General features: G+C 35.2%; 1 protein-coding gene across 3 annotated transcripts in view; it reads right to left on the bottom strand.

The window, feature by feature from the left end:
* LOC139969025 (protocadherin-15-like) overlaps window positions 1-5117 on the bottom strand; it is a 65374-nt gene extending 60257 nt beyond the window's left edge. For 2 of the 3 annotated variants that reach the window (XM_071973723.1, XM_071973724.1), the window contains exons 1-2: window positions 4616-5116; window positions 2052-2165 (exon numbers count right to left, since the gene is read on the bottom strand). In XM_071973723.1, coding sequence (XP_071829824.1) covers window positions 2052-2139 — 88 coding nt within the window. In that variant the 5' untranslated portion in view covers window positions 2140-2165; window positions 4616-5116. Of the gene's footprint in view, window positions 1-2051; window positions 2166-4615 lie in introns of all 3 variants that reach the window. The other variant, XM_071973725.1, reaches the window with a different exon arrangement.
* Between the last annotated feature and the right edge of the window lie 9348 nt (window positions 5118-14465).

Raw genomic sequence — 14465 nt, 5'->3', positions numbered from 1 at the left:
GTAGTTAAACATTGCGAGTTTCTGCTTGCAGGAGGATCTAAAATACATACATACAGTATATACATAGGCCTCTAACTATGATGAAACTATCGGAAACAATTATAGGACAATTTCTTCCACAGATGTGTCACATTGTTGTAATGTGAAATGGTGTTGGAGTTGGTATGAAGGCAATGCAGTCCAGAACAACACTAATTGGAAAGGATGGATTAAGTTGCCCTACAGTAATGATTCAGATGTAACAAGCAAACTCCTCATGTAACAGTACTTTAAGGGATGCGTACATGGTTGCAATGCATTTAGTTTCTGGTGACAGAGACCATGCTCCTCTTTTCTTCTAAAGCAAGCAATCTGTCAGCTAACATTTAATGTACCATGAAACCTTTTCTGCCTTCTTTATTACTTCCAAAGTACCCTATATTTAGTAATATATTTTAAGGCTAAATTTAATGTTACTAGTATTATAGCCTTCAAAACATGCAATATATTGCCAGCCATTCCAAATATCAATGCATTAGGTAGATCCTTACCATCAATGAATTGATTTTTTTGGTGTATTTTGCTGATAGTTTTTGTTATGTTAAGAACAGAATTCGATGAGTTTTGAATGAAGCATAGTTACAGTAGAAGGCATGATGTAGTTTCCAAGCAGAAGATGGCCTTGTGTATCAAATGAAATGTACATCATTATACTGTAGATGCCATAGTAATGTATTACGACTTCAGTGCTTTTATGTGGTCATAGAACTGGCTAAATGAGATAGTGGTAAACTTGCAGTAGAACTCCTAAATACATGCTCGCTTTATAGTTCTTTTATCCAATGTGACAGTTGGGTGAATATTGAACAAACAAAGCTAATGAATAACTATAGACAACAAAAACATTTAGTGGTTACAATGCCTAAAAATATTCATAGTGTGGTAAGCCATGTACATGTTAATATTTATGAACTTGTGCACACCAAACTGAAGGGGAATATCTATTGACTAATGCGGCAAGATATAAAGGAATGTACAAGGAGTCAGTTATCATGTTGACAAAGTCTCTTTAGTGACATTGAAAAAAAAAACAGATACATGCATGAATAATGATGAGGTCAAATTTTATGATCTCATAAGCATAGATACTTATATTGTATTATTCAACTAAATGTCAAGCTAATTAGACATACTATTTCAGAGATATCTGATTAACAATTTTATGTTCACTAAGTATTTGTGATATGCACACTGATAACAACACGGTTGATTGTATGAATTTAGTGTGACAAACCTAATATGTCAAGGATGAAAATCATGGAACATTTGGTTCTTGTCTTGTGTATAAAAGCAATTTCTTGCATTTTTTTTGAAAACCAATGACATAAAGTTGAAAATGTGCTTATTATGTATCAAGATCACCATACCAAAATGAACCAAATTCTATTTTAAGCCCTGCCCACTCATTAATATTCATGAGAACCAAGAACAATAGGGCACATCTGCTCATCATGGGATATTTCTATCTACCAGGTACAGTATCACTATCACATTGATTCAACTTGTGGACGTTGAGATATCATGATTATAAAAACTGTTTTTGACAATTTCCCATTAAGCCCCACCCATCATAAATATTAATGAGGTAATTATGTTTGATACAAAGAACATGTCCAAATTTACTCCAGTTAAATGCAGTCAATTTTCCGGTAATTACTAATTAGGCTTTATAATACATTGAAAGGCACTTTTATATTGACGAGTACAGATTTCATGTCAAAGTTGTTTAAATTCAAAAGTCAAATTATTTGCAAGGAACAGGAAAATATAGATTTCTCGATCTTTAAACAGGTCTCCTTATTTTTTGTCGTTAACACAAGCAAATCCATGAATCATTAAGATCACTATTGCCTGGATTAACAACTGACAGCTAAAGTCTCCCATGCTTCTTCTAGTTTGTTTTCATGTATTGTTTGTTTTACATGACCAGTTTTTACTATCTGATCTAAACATGTTCAAAGATGAAACTTATAATTATGATAAATGAAAGTCAATTGACTGTTATGACTCACCTTGGCATGTGAAACTGCTGCATAGGATGATAATGGCCACAAATGTATTGGACATTAAATTTGATCCAAGCTGTATCCTTGCGTTCATCTTGATGTCTAAAAATATAGTTGTCTCTACAAATAAATCAAGAAACGGCATAAAAGCATTACCATGATACTGTAGTGCTATTATTGATGTCCTGCTCAAATTAACAAGTTTCTGTCTTGCTGATCAATATCTTGAGAATATTGATTATACCACAAAGCCAAATGGCTTAGTGATTCCTTGACATTCATATGATGTACCATACTAAACAAAGAATCAACATTATCAATGAGATCCCTTCAAGCCTACTAATAGTATAACTCAAGCTAATTAAGCTTTTTAAGCTATTTACTGGCGAAATGTCAAAAGAATTTGCCATTAGCCAGATAAAAATAAGGCACAGTTTGTATTTTTACAATTTCACAAGTTTTTCTGCCAGTATAGACATTAAAAACACCTAGCACATATGCAAGCCCAGTACTACAAATATTATTGGACTGCTCCCATAAAGCCTATCAAATAAACTGATGTGTGTTGTAATTCAAGCAAATGCCTGTGGTAACTTCATTTTAGCCATCTGGTACATTTTAAGCACTTGGATATTCTAGTAATTGGCGATAACAGTAAAAATATACACATATGATAGCATAATTTGCTGGATAGAATAATTTGCATACTTGACTATCTCGCTTACCTGTCTCATCACAACCACTGCGCTTTCTACACCTTGTCTAGAGTGTGAATCTTTATTGGGTATATGTTTGATATATAACTGGCATGAAATTCATATAAAAAAAGCATAGTACAGGTACTACCAAAGAAACAGTCATGCAGCAAAGAGGCTAACATGTTCGATAATCATAAAACTACTTTGTTTTAATACTTAATGCTTTAATGATTCATAATGTTAGTTGAATAAATTACTTAAGGCTGAAAGAACAATGAATATAACACATACCTGGCATTAACAACAAGTGAATACCATATTTCTCTAAATACACAAAGCTTTATCATGAAATAATGTTACAGACTTACTGTAACAAAATGTTGAAACAATCATCTAAGAAAGATATGTTCACAGTTGCTTAACATTATAACTCCATCTACTTTAATAATTTAATTGCAATTGGGAAACTTGGCTTGTTATTAACCTATGGGCCTGTAAAATGGAATAAAATACTCAAATCATAAGAAAGTTCTTAAAACTTTGAAACCTTTTAAAAACCTAATGCTTTGGAATTTCATAAACCAAAAGCTGATTTCTCTAGGAAGTGATAACTTGGTACCAAATCTGCACAAAGATTTATTTGCTGCGGATAAATCAATTGATAGACACACTTAACATAACACTACCACAGAACTTGCACTTATAATTTGTTGCAATGTTTGGAAGTATAGTAATAATTAAAGTACAGAATAAGAAGTAGGCCTACTTAACTTGGTAAGCAACTACATACACATAACCTTAAATTAACTTATATTCTGTAATGGACTCTCTTTTTTTTTTAAAGGTATTTGCATTGAATATCAGGTGAAATTGGTCAAAAGTTTGTACCATGTTGTGCGTAATTGCCATCAAAGTTTTGTACAGAGCAGTATATCGACAGAAATATCGCTCAAGATTTGCACATCTTTCAAAACTTGTCATTGAATGGAGACTGATCAAAGTATACAGGGTCTAATCAATTCTAATCAGCTTGAATTTTATATCAATGGAAAGGCAACTTGGTTTGTTTCTTTGAAATTGTGATACATCATGTAATTATTGAAAACTTGTCAATAGCCTTCCTCTTCAATTGAAAATATGTTTCTAAGAAGTGTATACCAAGACTTTTGGATATGGATTATCTATCCTTCATTGCAAGGAGATACAGCTGAGATATTACAAATGAATAGCCTTAAATTGATCCACTTGGATGTAATTGTAGTATAGGCCTATAGGGCACAATTTGAATGCTGTGGGCATAGGCCTATGTGTCGAATTGGGATTTGGATATGTCATTAATTGAAAGAAATAGTCATGACAAGAGGTTTACCGTGTTAATGATAGATAACATGAATATTACTAAACAACACTTGCCAAAGCATATCTGATATACTGTACAGTTTGTGAGAAAATTACATTTGAAACTTTTTCCACAAATCAACCCAAATTTGAAACAGCACTTTTGTTTTAAGACAGGCCTACACATGGAGCTGTTAATAATTCCTTGGCCTAAGTTAGTCCTAACTTTAACTAAAGGTTAATGGATCCTAGTCATGCAAGTACTGCAAGCCTGTGTTTATGTTCCCAATACTTGATAGTGTCACTCAGTATAGGCTACCTGACCATCTCGGTTAAGTTCAGACGTGCAGTTGCTTTTCTCTAACTTAGTCTAACCGTAGGACCACGGTTCAGCTTAGAATGACACATCGGTCGCAGAGGCTTATATGGCTGTCTAACTGTAATTTTGAAGTTAGTTTTTTTTTTTAACTATACGTAACTGAATACTGTTCTAATGACCTACCTATACGGTTTGAAATGTATGTTTGTTCTTACCATACGCTTTTACTGTCTTTCGATATGGCCACAAACATTGGTCAGAAGGGAAGAAAGTCCAGTTTCTCGAGAAAACTACAGGCAACGTTGAGACAGGTTTGATAAATTAGTATTAGATAGTGGATCACTTCTACAAAGCCCTAAGTCGATTTGACTGGCACAAACGAAACTTTGCAGGAGTTTCAGCTAACTACTGATCTCTCGAATACAGTCACCGTTAATAAACAAAAGACTGGCAACGCCTCTCACACTCGAAATTTAGGCATTAGTTCCACGATTGTAATTAATCACTCCTTCGATAACTAAATGAAAGATGGATTCACAAAGAAATCGATAGCCGCATAGATTGAAAGGTGCGAAAAATATTACAGCTGCACGAACTCCTGGCAATAGCGTCACTTGTCTTCGTTGTCCGCTGTTCAACACACGTACGGGGCCGTATCACTCTCCGTAGCTTTCCCACACAGCGTGCGGGGTAATGAACGACAAATACTGTACTATTTGGGAGTACGTCTGTCACTTCGTATCACAGAAATTACATTCTCGGCATGAGCGCATGGAAAAGCATATGAGCAAATTGAGGGCGTACTTAATTTTTACTGTACCAGATGCGTCTTGGTCAGTTACTCGCTGGTTTTACATGGCAGAAAGCATACTATCCCTCATTTGCGGAGTTAAAAGTGAAACTGGCGCTATCACCGCACAATTACTGTAAGAGGACTTATGCACGGGCGTCACCTGTGAACATTTGATATCCATTCTTTTTTCATGTCGACAAAGCTTTGAAATTTGACAGTTTTTCACAGTAAAAATGGTTCACTTGTTTCATAATCTACCGTATGTCCAATCGGCCAGCCTATTAGATGACATATGCGTTACGCCTCATAAGAAATATCACAGGTTGTTTGCAATTGGAAATTAGCCTGTGGGCATCCGTAGACAGTATCAGCTAGCCAGCAAACCAGCGACGAAAATGGCACTGGATTAACAATGCCGCTATTTGATCGGCACTCCGTACATAGTGTGAATAAAGTTAAATATACTGCGTGTACGTACAACGGTAGGATTAAATTGGTTTCGTTAACATACAAGTATGAAGGAAAAATGTGTTAGAATACTAATACACTTAAGGTGACCAAACATCTCCTAAATCAAGGGCGTAGGAACCGGGGGTGCTGGGGGCGCCAGCCCCCCAGTGAAAAATATGGGGGCGGAAGTATCATTCCGCCCCCCCCCCCGCTCCGCAAGTCAGAAAACTCCTTTTTCATTTCCAAATGAGAAAAAAAAACTCATTTGGAGCACCAAATTGCATCTAAGGCCAGGTGAAAATGCAAAATTATTTACAAAATGGAGTGGGTGTTGAAGTGTGCTATATTGCACCAAATTGCATCTGAGGCCACCTGGAAATGCAAAGAAATCCAAAAGGGAGGGGGACACCCCCTCCCCTTAGACCCCTCACCCAGGCCGGCCACCAGTCTTCAGCCCCCCCCCCCACTCAAAAGTCCTAAATTATATCTTATGGCATTTCCTCCATGCCATTAGTCATAATTCGCAAAATATACAACAATTTAAGGAGTTTTGAGCAAGGTTGCTGTTATTTCTGCTAGGATTTTTTGCAAAGATTATTATAGAGGTACTGTATAGGCTTAGCGGGACTCGCGCACACCTAGCTATACTGTATAGTAGGCCTATATACCTGGTACTAGAGGAGCCTTAATGTAACAGAAGCCCATAAGCGATTTTCTTCGTAGTACAGCGAGGGGAAAGTCATTATTCATACATTTTCAATAAATGTTTAGATTACTTGTTTCTCATCAACGAAAAGCACTAGCGAACAACGTTATCAGTGTGGGCTACTACTTCTTCATGATGTGTAAGAAAGTTCGCATTGTATGGTGTGGCGTAATGATTGGGAAGTATAGCTACTGTGTGTCATTTGTTAAATGAAAAAGAAAAGAAAAGAAAAAGAATAGAAAGAAAATCAGTTTGTGGTTGCGTTGTATGATGAAGCGAGTATCCGGTGAACGAGCAGATTTGTGAGGCTCATAATTCTCCCCCATGACCAGTCACAGTGATGAATGTCTGGGCATATGGATCACTTTGTATAGACAATAATGCATTGATATTTCAATGCATTAAAGAAATTTCAATGCATTAATTTCAATGTATTTATGTACACACAAAAAAGCGTAGTTGAATTGGTGAGAGTTCCCATAGGTTTTGGTGTGAGTGATTGATAGGGAGGGGTGTAAAGAGGCATTATTAGCCCACTAACTTGTAATTGTTACGATTACCAGCACTCTCTGTTGTGGTAAGTTAATGTGATCCTTGTTTGCCTGCCGAGTCAGTGGAATTGTGAAGAAATATTTAACTCTACTGTGTGACCTTCTGTGAGGCGAGTCATCCACAGGTTTTGTTGCCCATGCATATAACATACTTTAAGGGATTTGACATATTGGCTTTGTCTGCTCGTCTAAAAGCGACAAAGGCAGCTAAACTGGAAACGGAACATTTAAGATGTTCATTTTGGATTTGTTTTAATTAAGTTTACTTTATACAATCATACTGAACGCTTTGACAGAGCATACCCTAACTACTAGCCAATGTCCATCAAAGCGACTAAACAAAGATCACACGTAATGAGTCAGTAATGAACATATTTTGAGGAGTGTATTCTTAATAAAAGTCAGTCCTTTCTTCACTCAATGAAAAATGCACTTTTTCACTCTATGAAAAAAAGCATATCATACAGTGATATAGGCCTACCTTTACTGATAATTTAAACTAATCCTGTTTTAGCATGATGACTGGGCAATTTTTCATGAAAATGCAGTACTTAAAATGCAGTACAGTAACAAACTAAATGATTATTTTAAACAAAAAGTCGCTCTTGTTGTGTTGAAAATGGCTTTTGTTTTAACATTCGATGGTTAATTCTCTATCAAACAAACAGCGACAAGATGCAGAATCCCTCCACCTCATATGGGAAGCTTAATTGCAATAGCTACTGCCCAAATTCGAATTTCTCTCAATTTACTGTAAAAACAATATTCTTAATCAATTATTTTGTGCCTCTACCAGATAATTTATATTTATATTTTTTTTATTTATCTTTTATTTCTCTTGCATGTGCACAAAAAGTAAAATCATCAGTGGTATCGTGAAAGAAAAAACATTCTTAATGAAAGACAATACATTTAATTAGAATAGGCACGACAAAATATTTATAATACATGGTGCAATTCAAGAAAATTATACCAAGGAACCCAGTATTTTCCCACTCTGCACCTTTTATATTTCTAATTAAAATATTCTTTTGTACCCCGAAATATTCTTTCAAATACAATAGTAATTTATTTTGCCTCGGGATTATCTTTTGTAATTTGCAATTGAAGATGTAACTTTTTGATTAATATAATTATTTTATTTTATTCACGAGCGAACTTTGCACCAAATAACACTATGGAGATATCTTTAACTATTATATTCACACCTGCATTGTTAAGTAAAATTTGTAAATTATTCCAAATCTTAGCCGAGTGAGCACAATCATAAAACAAATGTTCAATAGTTTCAGTATATTCTTGACAAATATCACAATTATCAGAAGTGATAACTTTTATTAAATGCAAATACTTGTTAGTTGGAATAATCCTATGCAACAGTCTATATTGAAACCACCTAAGTTTAACGTCACTCGAACACCGTAAAGGGACAAAACAATAAAAAGACCAATCCCTTTTAATGATATCAATAGTCTGGCACCACTTTATATAGGATTTGTGCTCATAACCTGAAACTCCAGCAATCTATTGTAAACTGCTTTAGAACAAAAAGAACCACTTGCATGCAGAGTATTTATATAACTATATTATTAGGAAAAATAACCCTTAAAATTGTATCATTGGATAAACCCTTTCATTTTTCCTTAATAGAGCTGATAATACATTAATACTCCAAAAAATTGGTTGATATGTTAAACTCTTGAGAAAAATTATCAAAAGTATAAAAAGTACCATTACTAAACAAATCGCTAATAAAACGTATACCCTTGTCATACCAATGCTTGTAATATACTGGGCTATTTACAACTTTAAATAAACTGCTATTCCAAATTGGCAATGTAAATATAGTAGTATCATTGTAAATAGTAGAGTCTCTACTATTTACAATGATACTACTCTATTAAGAAACTACTGTAGAGAAAACATCATGAGGAAAATTATGTGTAGTTTCAAAATGATTCTTCCAAAAAGGATGCAATTTTGAACTCACTAACTTCACATAAATATCCCCATTATCAAAGAAAGAGTCAATTCTTATATTGTACCTACGTAAAATACAGCAGACAAAAATAGAGCTCTTGCTCTTCAACAAGCGACCAAACGTAGAGATCTTAAGAGCAATACAATGTTTACAAAAATCTACCATTTTCAATCCCCCATCGGGGTATATCCTTGTCTTCGACTTATACGGTCTGGTTTATTTTTCCACACAAAACGGAAAAACATGGAATGTACTCTTTCAATATACTCTGGACTGGGTAATGGGAGCGTCATAATATAGTAATTAAAACAAGGCAATAATAAAGATTTAACAATGGTAATGCGACCCAGCACTGTAAGATTACGTTTCTCCCACATCTTTAAAGTATTAAACACTTTAGTCAGTGCATTATCATAGTTCTTATTAATCATACTACTTAGATTAGTATTAAACACAATCCCCAATAGTGTAAAATCATCACCTTTATTCCAACAGATATTATATTTTTTATTGAAAGGAAAACCGAAGACCTTTCAAACTCCCCAACCCAACAAGAAGAGACTTGCTAGGCTTTATTTTTAGCCCAGACAAAGAACCAAAATAATCGAGCTGTATCATAATACTATTGAAAGATATTTCATACCCGTGCATGAAGAAGGTTGTATCGTCAGCATACTGAACTAATTTATAACAGCTTCCTCCAATATCAATACCCTGGATAGAATTATCATTATTAATAAGAATGCTCAATAATTCTATAATAATAATAATAATAAAGAGATATGGAGACAAAGGGTCTCCTTGTCTGCAACCACGATCAATAGAAATGTTTTCAGATAAAAAGTCATTTACAAGAACATAGGAATACATATCACTATATAAAAAGCACCAAACCACTGGATAATGGAAGGACCGAACTTAAAAAGGCGGAGTACATTTCTAATGAACCTAATCGAAATACTATCAAAAGCCTTTTCAAAATCAATCCCAAATAAAATCCCTGGCATTTGGTCTTCTTTTAGACTATTAATAATGTCATACCAGGGAGTTGTTATGGTACGAATGCTATCACCAATATACCGACCCTTGAGGAAGCCACTTTGGTTCAAAGAAATAATATTAGGAAGAACTGCCCTCATACGATTTGCAATGCAGGAAGATGCAATTTTATATAAGACACATTAAGCAGTGAAATTGGTCTCCAATTCTTCAAACAATAACGAGGTTTATCACCCTAAGGAATTAGGTTGATGACACCGTGCCTTTGTGTAACCGATAACGAATTTTCATAGCTGAAATTCAATTATCGTAACAAAAAATGACCAAGATCATTCCAGAAACACTTTAAAAACTCAACAGTAAAACCATCAGAGCCAGGTTGTTCTTCATATTTTTTAAAAACACAAGTAACTTCCTCATAAGTCAAAAGACCTTCAAGGTTACTACTCATTTACTGATAACTTGATAATACTTTGACCAAACTTCTCTTGTAGATCTTTTTTTCTTAAATAAGCATCCTGAGAACTATATAAATGTTGATAAAAATTAAACATTTCTCTCTGCATATGATCATGGTCATAAATATCCTGATTATTAATGTTTTTCAAGTGGCTTATGAGTTTACTAACATGGTTTCTTTTTTTCTAAATTGAGAAAGAACTTTGAAGGTTTCTCTCCTTCTTCAGCCCATTCCACACAGGCCCTTACCATACATCCTTGGAGTCTTTTCTCACGAATAGACTGGAGCTTACGATTTAACTCATCAATATAGTTTCTTGTGTCCTCACTTTCATTATAATACGGATCAATACGGTCAGTTTCATTTATAAGATATTTTTCCATGCGATCTTGTACCTTTTTCTTGTATGAAGAGTATGAAATTGTTTTCCCTCTAATATTTAAAAGAACCATCTCGAATAACAGCTGATCATTATTAATGAACTGAATATCCTTTCTATGAATTTTATTAATATTCTCTCGAACATACGGAAAACAGACACATACATCAATAGTTGTGGCAATTGTGTCTTTAACAATCGTAAAATAGCAGTCATCTTTCAGTAAAGAGCATTAAATTTCCACAATCCTCTTCCTGTTGTGACCTTATTTAAATTAAAAACTGTGCTAATTAATGAATGATCAGTCCTATAGCCTGCTGTTATAAATGACTTTGACACAGTATTAAGTAATCCGGATGAAACCAAGAAAAAATCTAAGCGGTTCTGTTTAACTGGATTTTTGCCGCCAGGTATACCTCCTTTCATTTGGATGTAAAACCTGCCACACATCAAATAAATTCAGATCGTTCTGCATATTCAATACTGTCTGTCTCGCCCTAGGATTATTGGTATGGAGATAATGATAAGTATCCAATCCGGATCAATGACAACATTTCAATCCCCAACAATAATACAATGAGGGTATTAAACTCCTCAATGATAGCCTGAAAAATATGGGGTCGTCACTGTTTAGTCCATAAATCACAACAAGGGATTTACCATAACCAGCTGTTTCAACAATTAAAGCAATACATTTACCCTCATTGTCACAATGTATCCTATCTATGATAGCATTGCAATTATCATTAATAAAAATAGCAACGCCCCTCGAATTATTTGTTCCTGATGAAAAGTAACACTGACCTCTCCCATTCAAGGGAAACTGTATCTACCAAATTTTTTATCCCAATGGACGTCCTGTAAACAATAAATAGTACTGTTCACCCGTTTTAAATAATCAAAAACATCTCTTCTTTTACTAATATTATTCAGTCCCCTACATTTAAGGGACGATATAGTAAATCATTTGCCATTTAGGTTTAAATTTGTAATAACCACTTCTAAACATACTAACTTTAATAAAATATTTTTCTAATGCAAGAACCAAGATTTTTTTTTTATAATGAAAAACACAAATTTAAATGAAAACATATAGAACAAAAACAACAACATTAATATGGCGCCTACCTCAGACATAAACAAAGCTAACATGTACAGAACCACACATCCCATTTCAAGAACAAGTTCATTTCTCTCCATCAAAGTAAAAAAGTACAAAAGGAGCTAAATTATCAGATGAAGGAAGCTCCTGACTGCTGTCTGACAAAATGCACAGTCAACTTGTGCTTTCAGGGATCACATCAAATGAAATGAACCAGCCAACTGGGGCAACCACGGTGGTGTAATAACAACTTGGGAAACGAACAGACTACAAGCTAATATTAGGAGTTCCCTAACTGCAGGGGTGTATGAACCCCCAGGGGCGCTGAATCCATCTCAGGGGGTTCGTGAGACGTTTCTGAAAGTCAAAACTAGAGTACTTTTTGTTGAACTATAACCTGATATATCATATAATTTAGTAATGTACAAAAGTCGTACCTATCGACAAACTCTTTTCGCGTTCCATACGCATATGTTGCCATAGTAGTACCGTACCGTGCATGTGATAAAATAACTGAATAATGAAACAGACACAGGCCGCATGATTTTGGTGAAATTGGTGTACGCATGACAGTACGTCGTGAAGATAAAGAGCTGATCTGATCTTGAAGTTTCGAAATAAACATTTGTTCATCTCTTGTTTGTTTTCATTAAAATATTACACTATGTACTTGATCTTTTTACGAAGCACTGTTTTGCGTATTATAGTATAATAATGCCTCAGATCGTGTCTCGAAAAGTTGGGGCTCGTGGACAAATCTGACATCCCCACGGGGTTCGTGGGGGATGAAGTTAGGGAAACCCTGCATCAGGTACATCATGAATTGTTCACTCCTCTTTATACATACTGTATGTGATGATTTAATTTTAAAGTTTCCCCAAATTTCACACACACACACGCACACACGCACATACACACATACACACACACAGCAAGATGATCAGGACATGAACCATGCCTTTTGAATGTAAGTTTATTGAAATAACAAGGAGGATAGGGAAGGGGCTTGACCAAATTTCATTCTACATTGCCAGTGATGGGTGGTGGCAAGATATGAACCAGAAATTGCTGTATTGTGCAAACCTTTAAGTCATGTGGGATCCATAGGCCTGTGGTAGGGCCACCTGCTGGCAGAGTCAAGGGGATAAAACATTTGAGCAGCAGTTCTCCAATATTTACCTCGGAATTATCCAAAGTGATGTGGTAGCGGTAAAAAAAAACAATATGCTTTGGTATTTTTATGATAGAAATTTACAATTAAGGACTGCCTATATGCAGTTACTGTATAGATATAGTAAGAGCGTGTAGAGATTAAAATGTCAACAAAATTCTGATCATTTTGTTTCTGAGGCATGTGTACCAGTAATGTACAAAATGCCTTGAGGGCCTAAATAGATTGATGCACAGTGTCAGCCGAATATAACTTTAACACCTTTGATTTCCAAATAACTTCCTTCAATAACCTATATATTTGTCCAAGCTTCCGAATCTTTGAGTCATCCAAACAATTTGGAAATTGGGGATTGACGAGTCTAGATGCTGCCTATGCTTGCCTTGATTGAGAAGAAGCCTTTGTGAGCAAAGACAATTTTGAATTGGGTGGAATATATATTTTAGTATCTAATAAATTGACTCAAAGTATCATCCAAAACTATTCTAGTCGCATGGGGCCATACTCAAACCAATTCACCGCCACCTCCCCAACCCCCCCCCCCCCCCCAACCAATCCTCAGCTCCTTCGCTCTTCACTTTATAGAGATGCTTTGTGGTTTTCAATGACCATCCTTTCATGAATCTGACATACTCTTAATTAAGTTGGTAAAATGTTAACCTGATCTCAGCAATACCATATATAATCATTAAATTTATACAATGGACAACAGGTGGATATATAGGATTATAGGCTTTCTGCCAATGATTCACTGAACGTTCACGAGCATGCGCGAATTGTACAACGGCGCTGTTCGCTGTTACAATTGAAAATTGATAATTCATTTCCTAACGTGGATATTTCACCCGATGAGTAAGAATTGAGTCAGCTATAGTAGGGGGAGAAATGTTTAAGTTTGTACAATTATTTACCTATGAAAATATACATGCCTACATCTTCAACGATTCAACAATTATGTTCGTCATTAAAGTTAGAGGTATATAGTAGTACTGCTAATACTAGTATACTAATGCTAGACCTAGGCTATATTACCGCTGAGCCCCACTGCAGTGTAGCCTAGTTTGCTAACCATAGCAATAAGTCTCCCTACATCCTAATGAATGGTTCATATATAGCTACGGGTGATCACTGCTGATTTAGGATTTGTCCTAAATATTAACCAACTTCGGAGGCCTGTGTACCGTGTGTAAGTTCTACCCTATCACACACGACACAGATCTAGCGGCGCAAAGAATTCAAAGCTCTCATGTATTATCTTTGTAGAATGTCGTCACACCAGCGTGCAGAAATGTACATGTCCATATATAGCTTATTGCCTATTTGCACCTTTTTTCGAGGTAACTAGTGGTTAAAAACGTACGTACCTAGTGGGCTATTTCTTTAAGATCATTAATACTTCATGATTTTCCCCTCGCTGTCTTACGAAAAAAAAAATCGCATCCCGCAAGCTATCTTCGTAGGTGGTAGTAGAAG

The sequence above is a fragment of the Apostichopus japonicus genome, chromosome 6 (genome assembly GCF_037975245.1).
Source record: "Apostichopus japonicus isolate 1M-3 chromosome 6, ASM3797524v1, whole genome shotgun sequence".
NCBI classification, from domain to species: domain Eukaryota; kingdom Metazoa; phylum Echinodermata; class Holothuroidea; order Aspidochirotida; family Stichopodidae; genus Apostichopus; species Apostichopus japonicus.
This window is presented reverse-complemented; position numbering and strand designations above follow the sequence as displayed.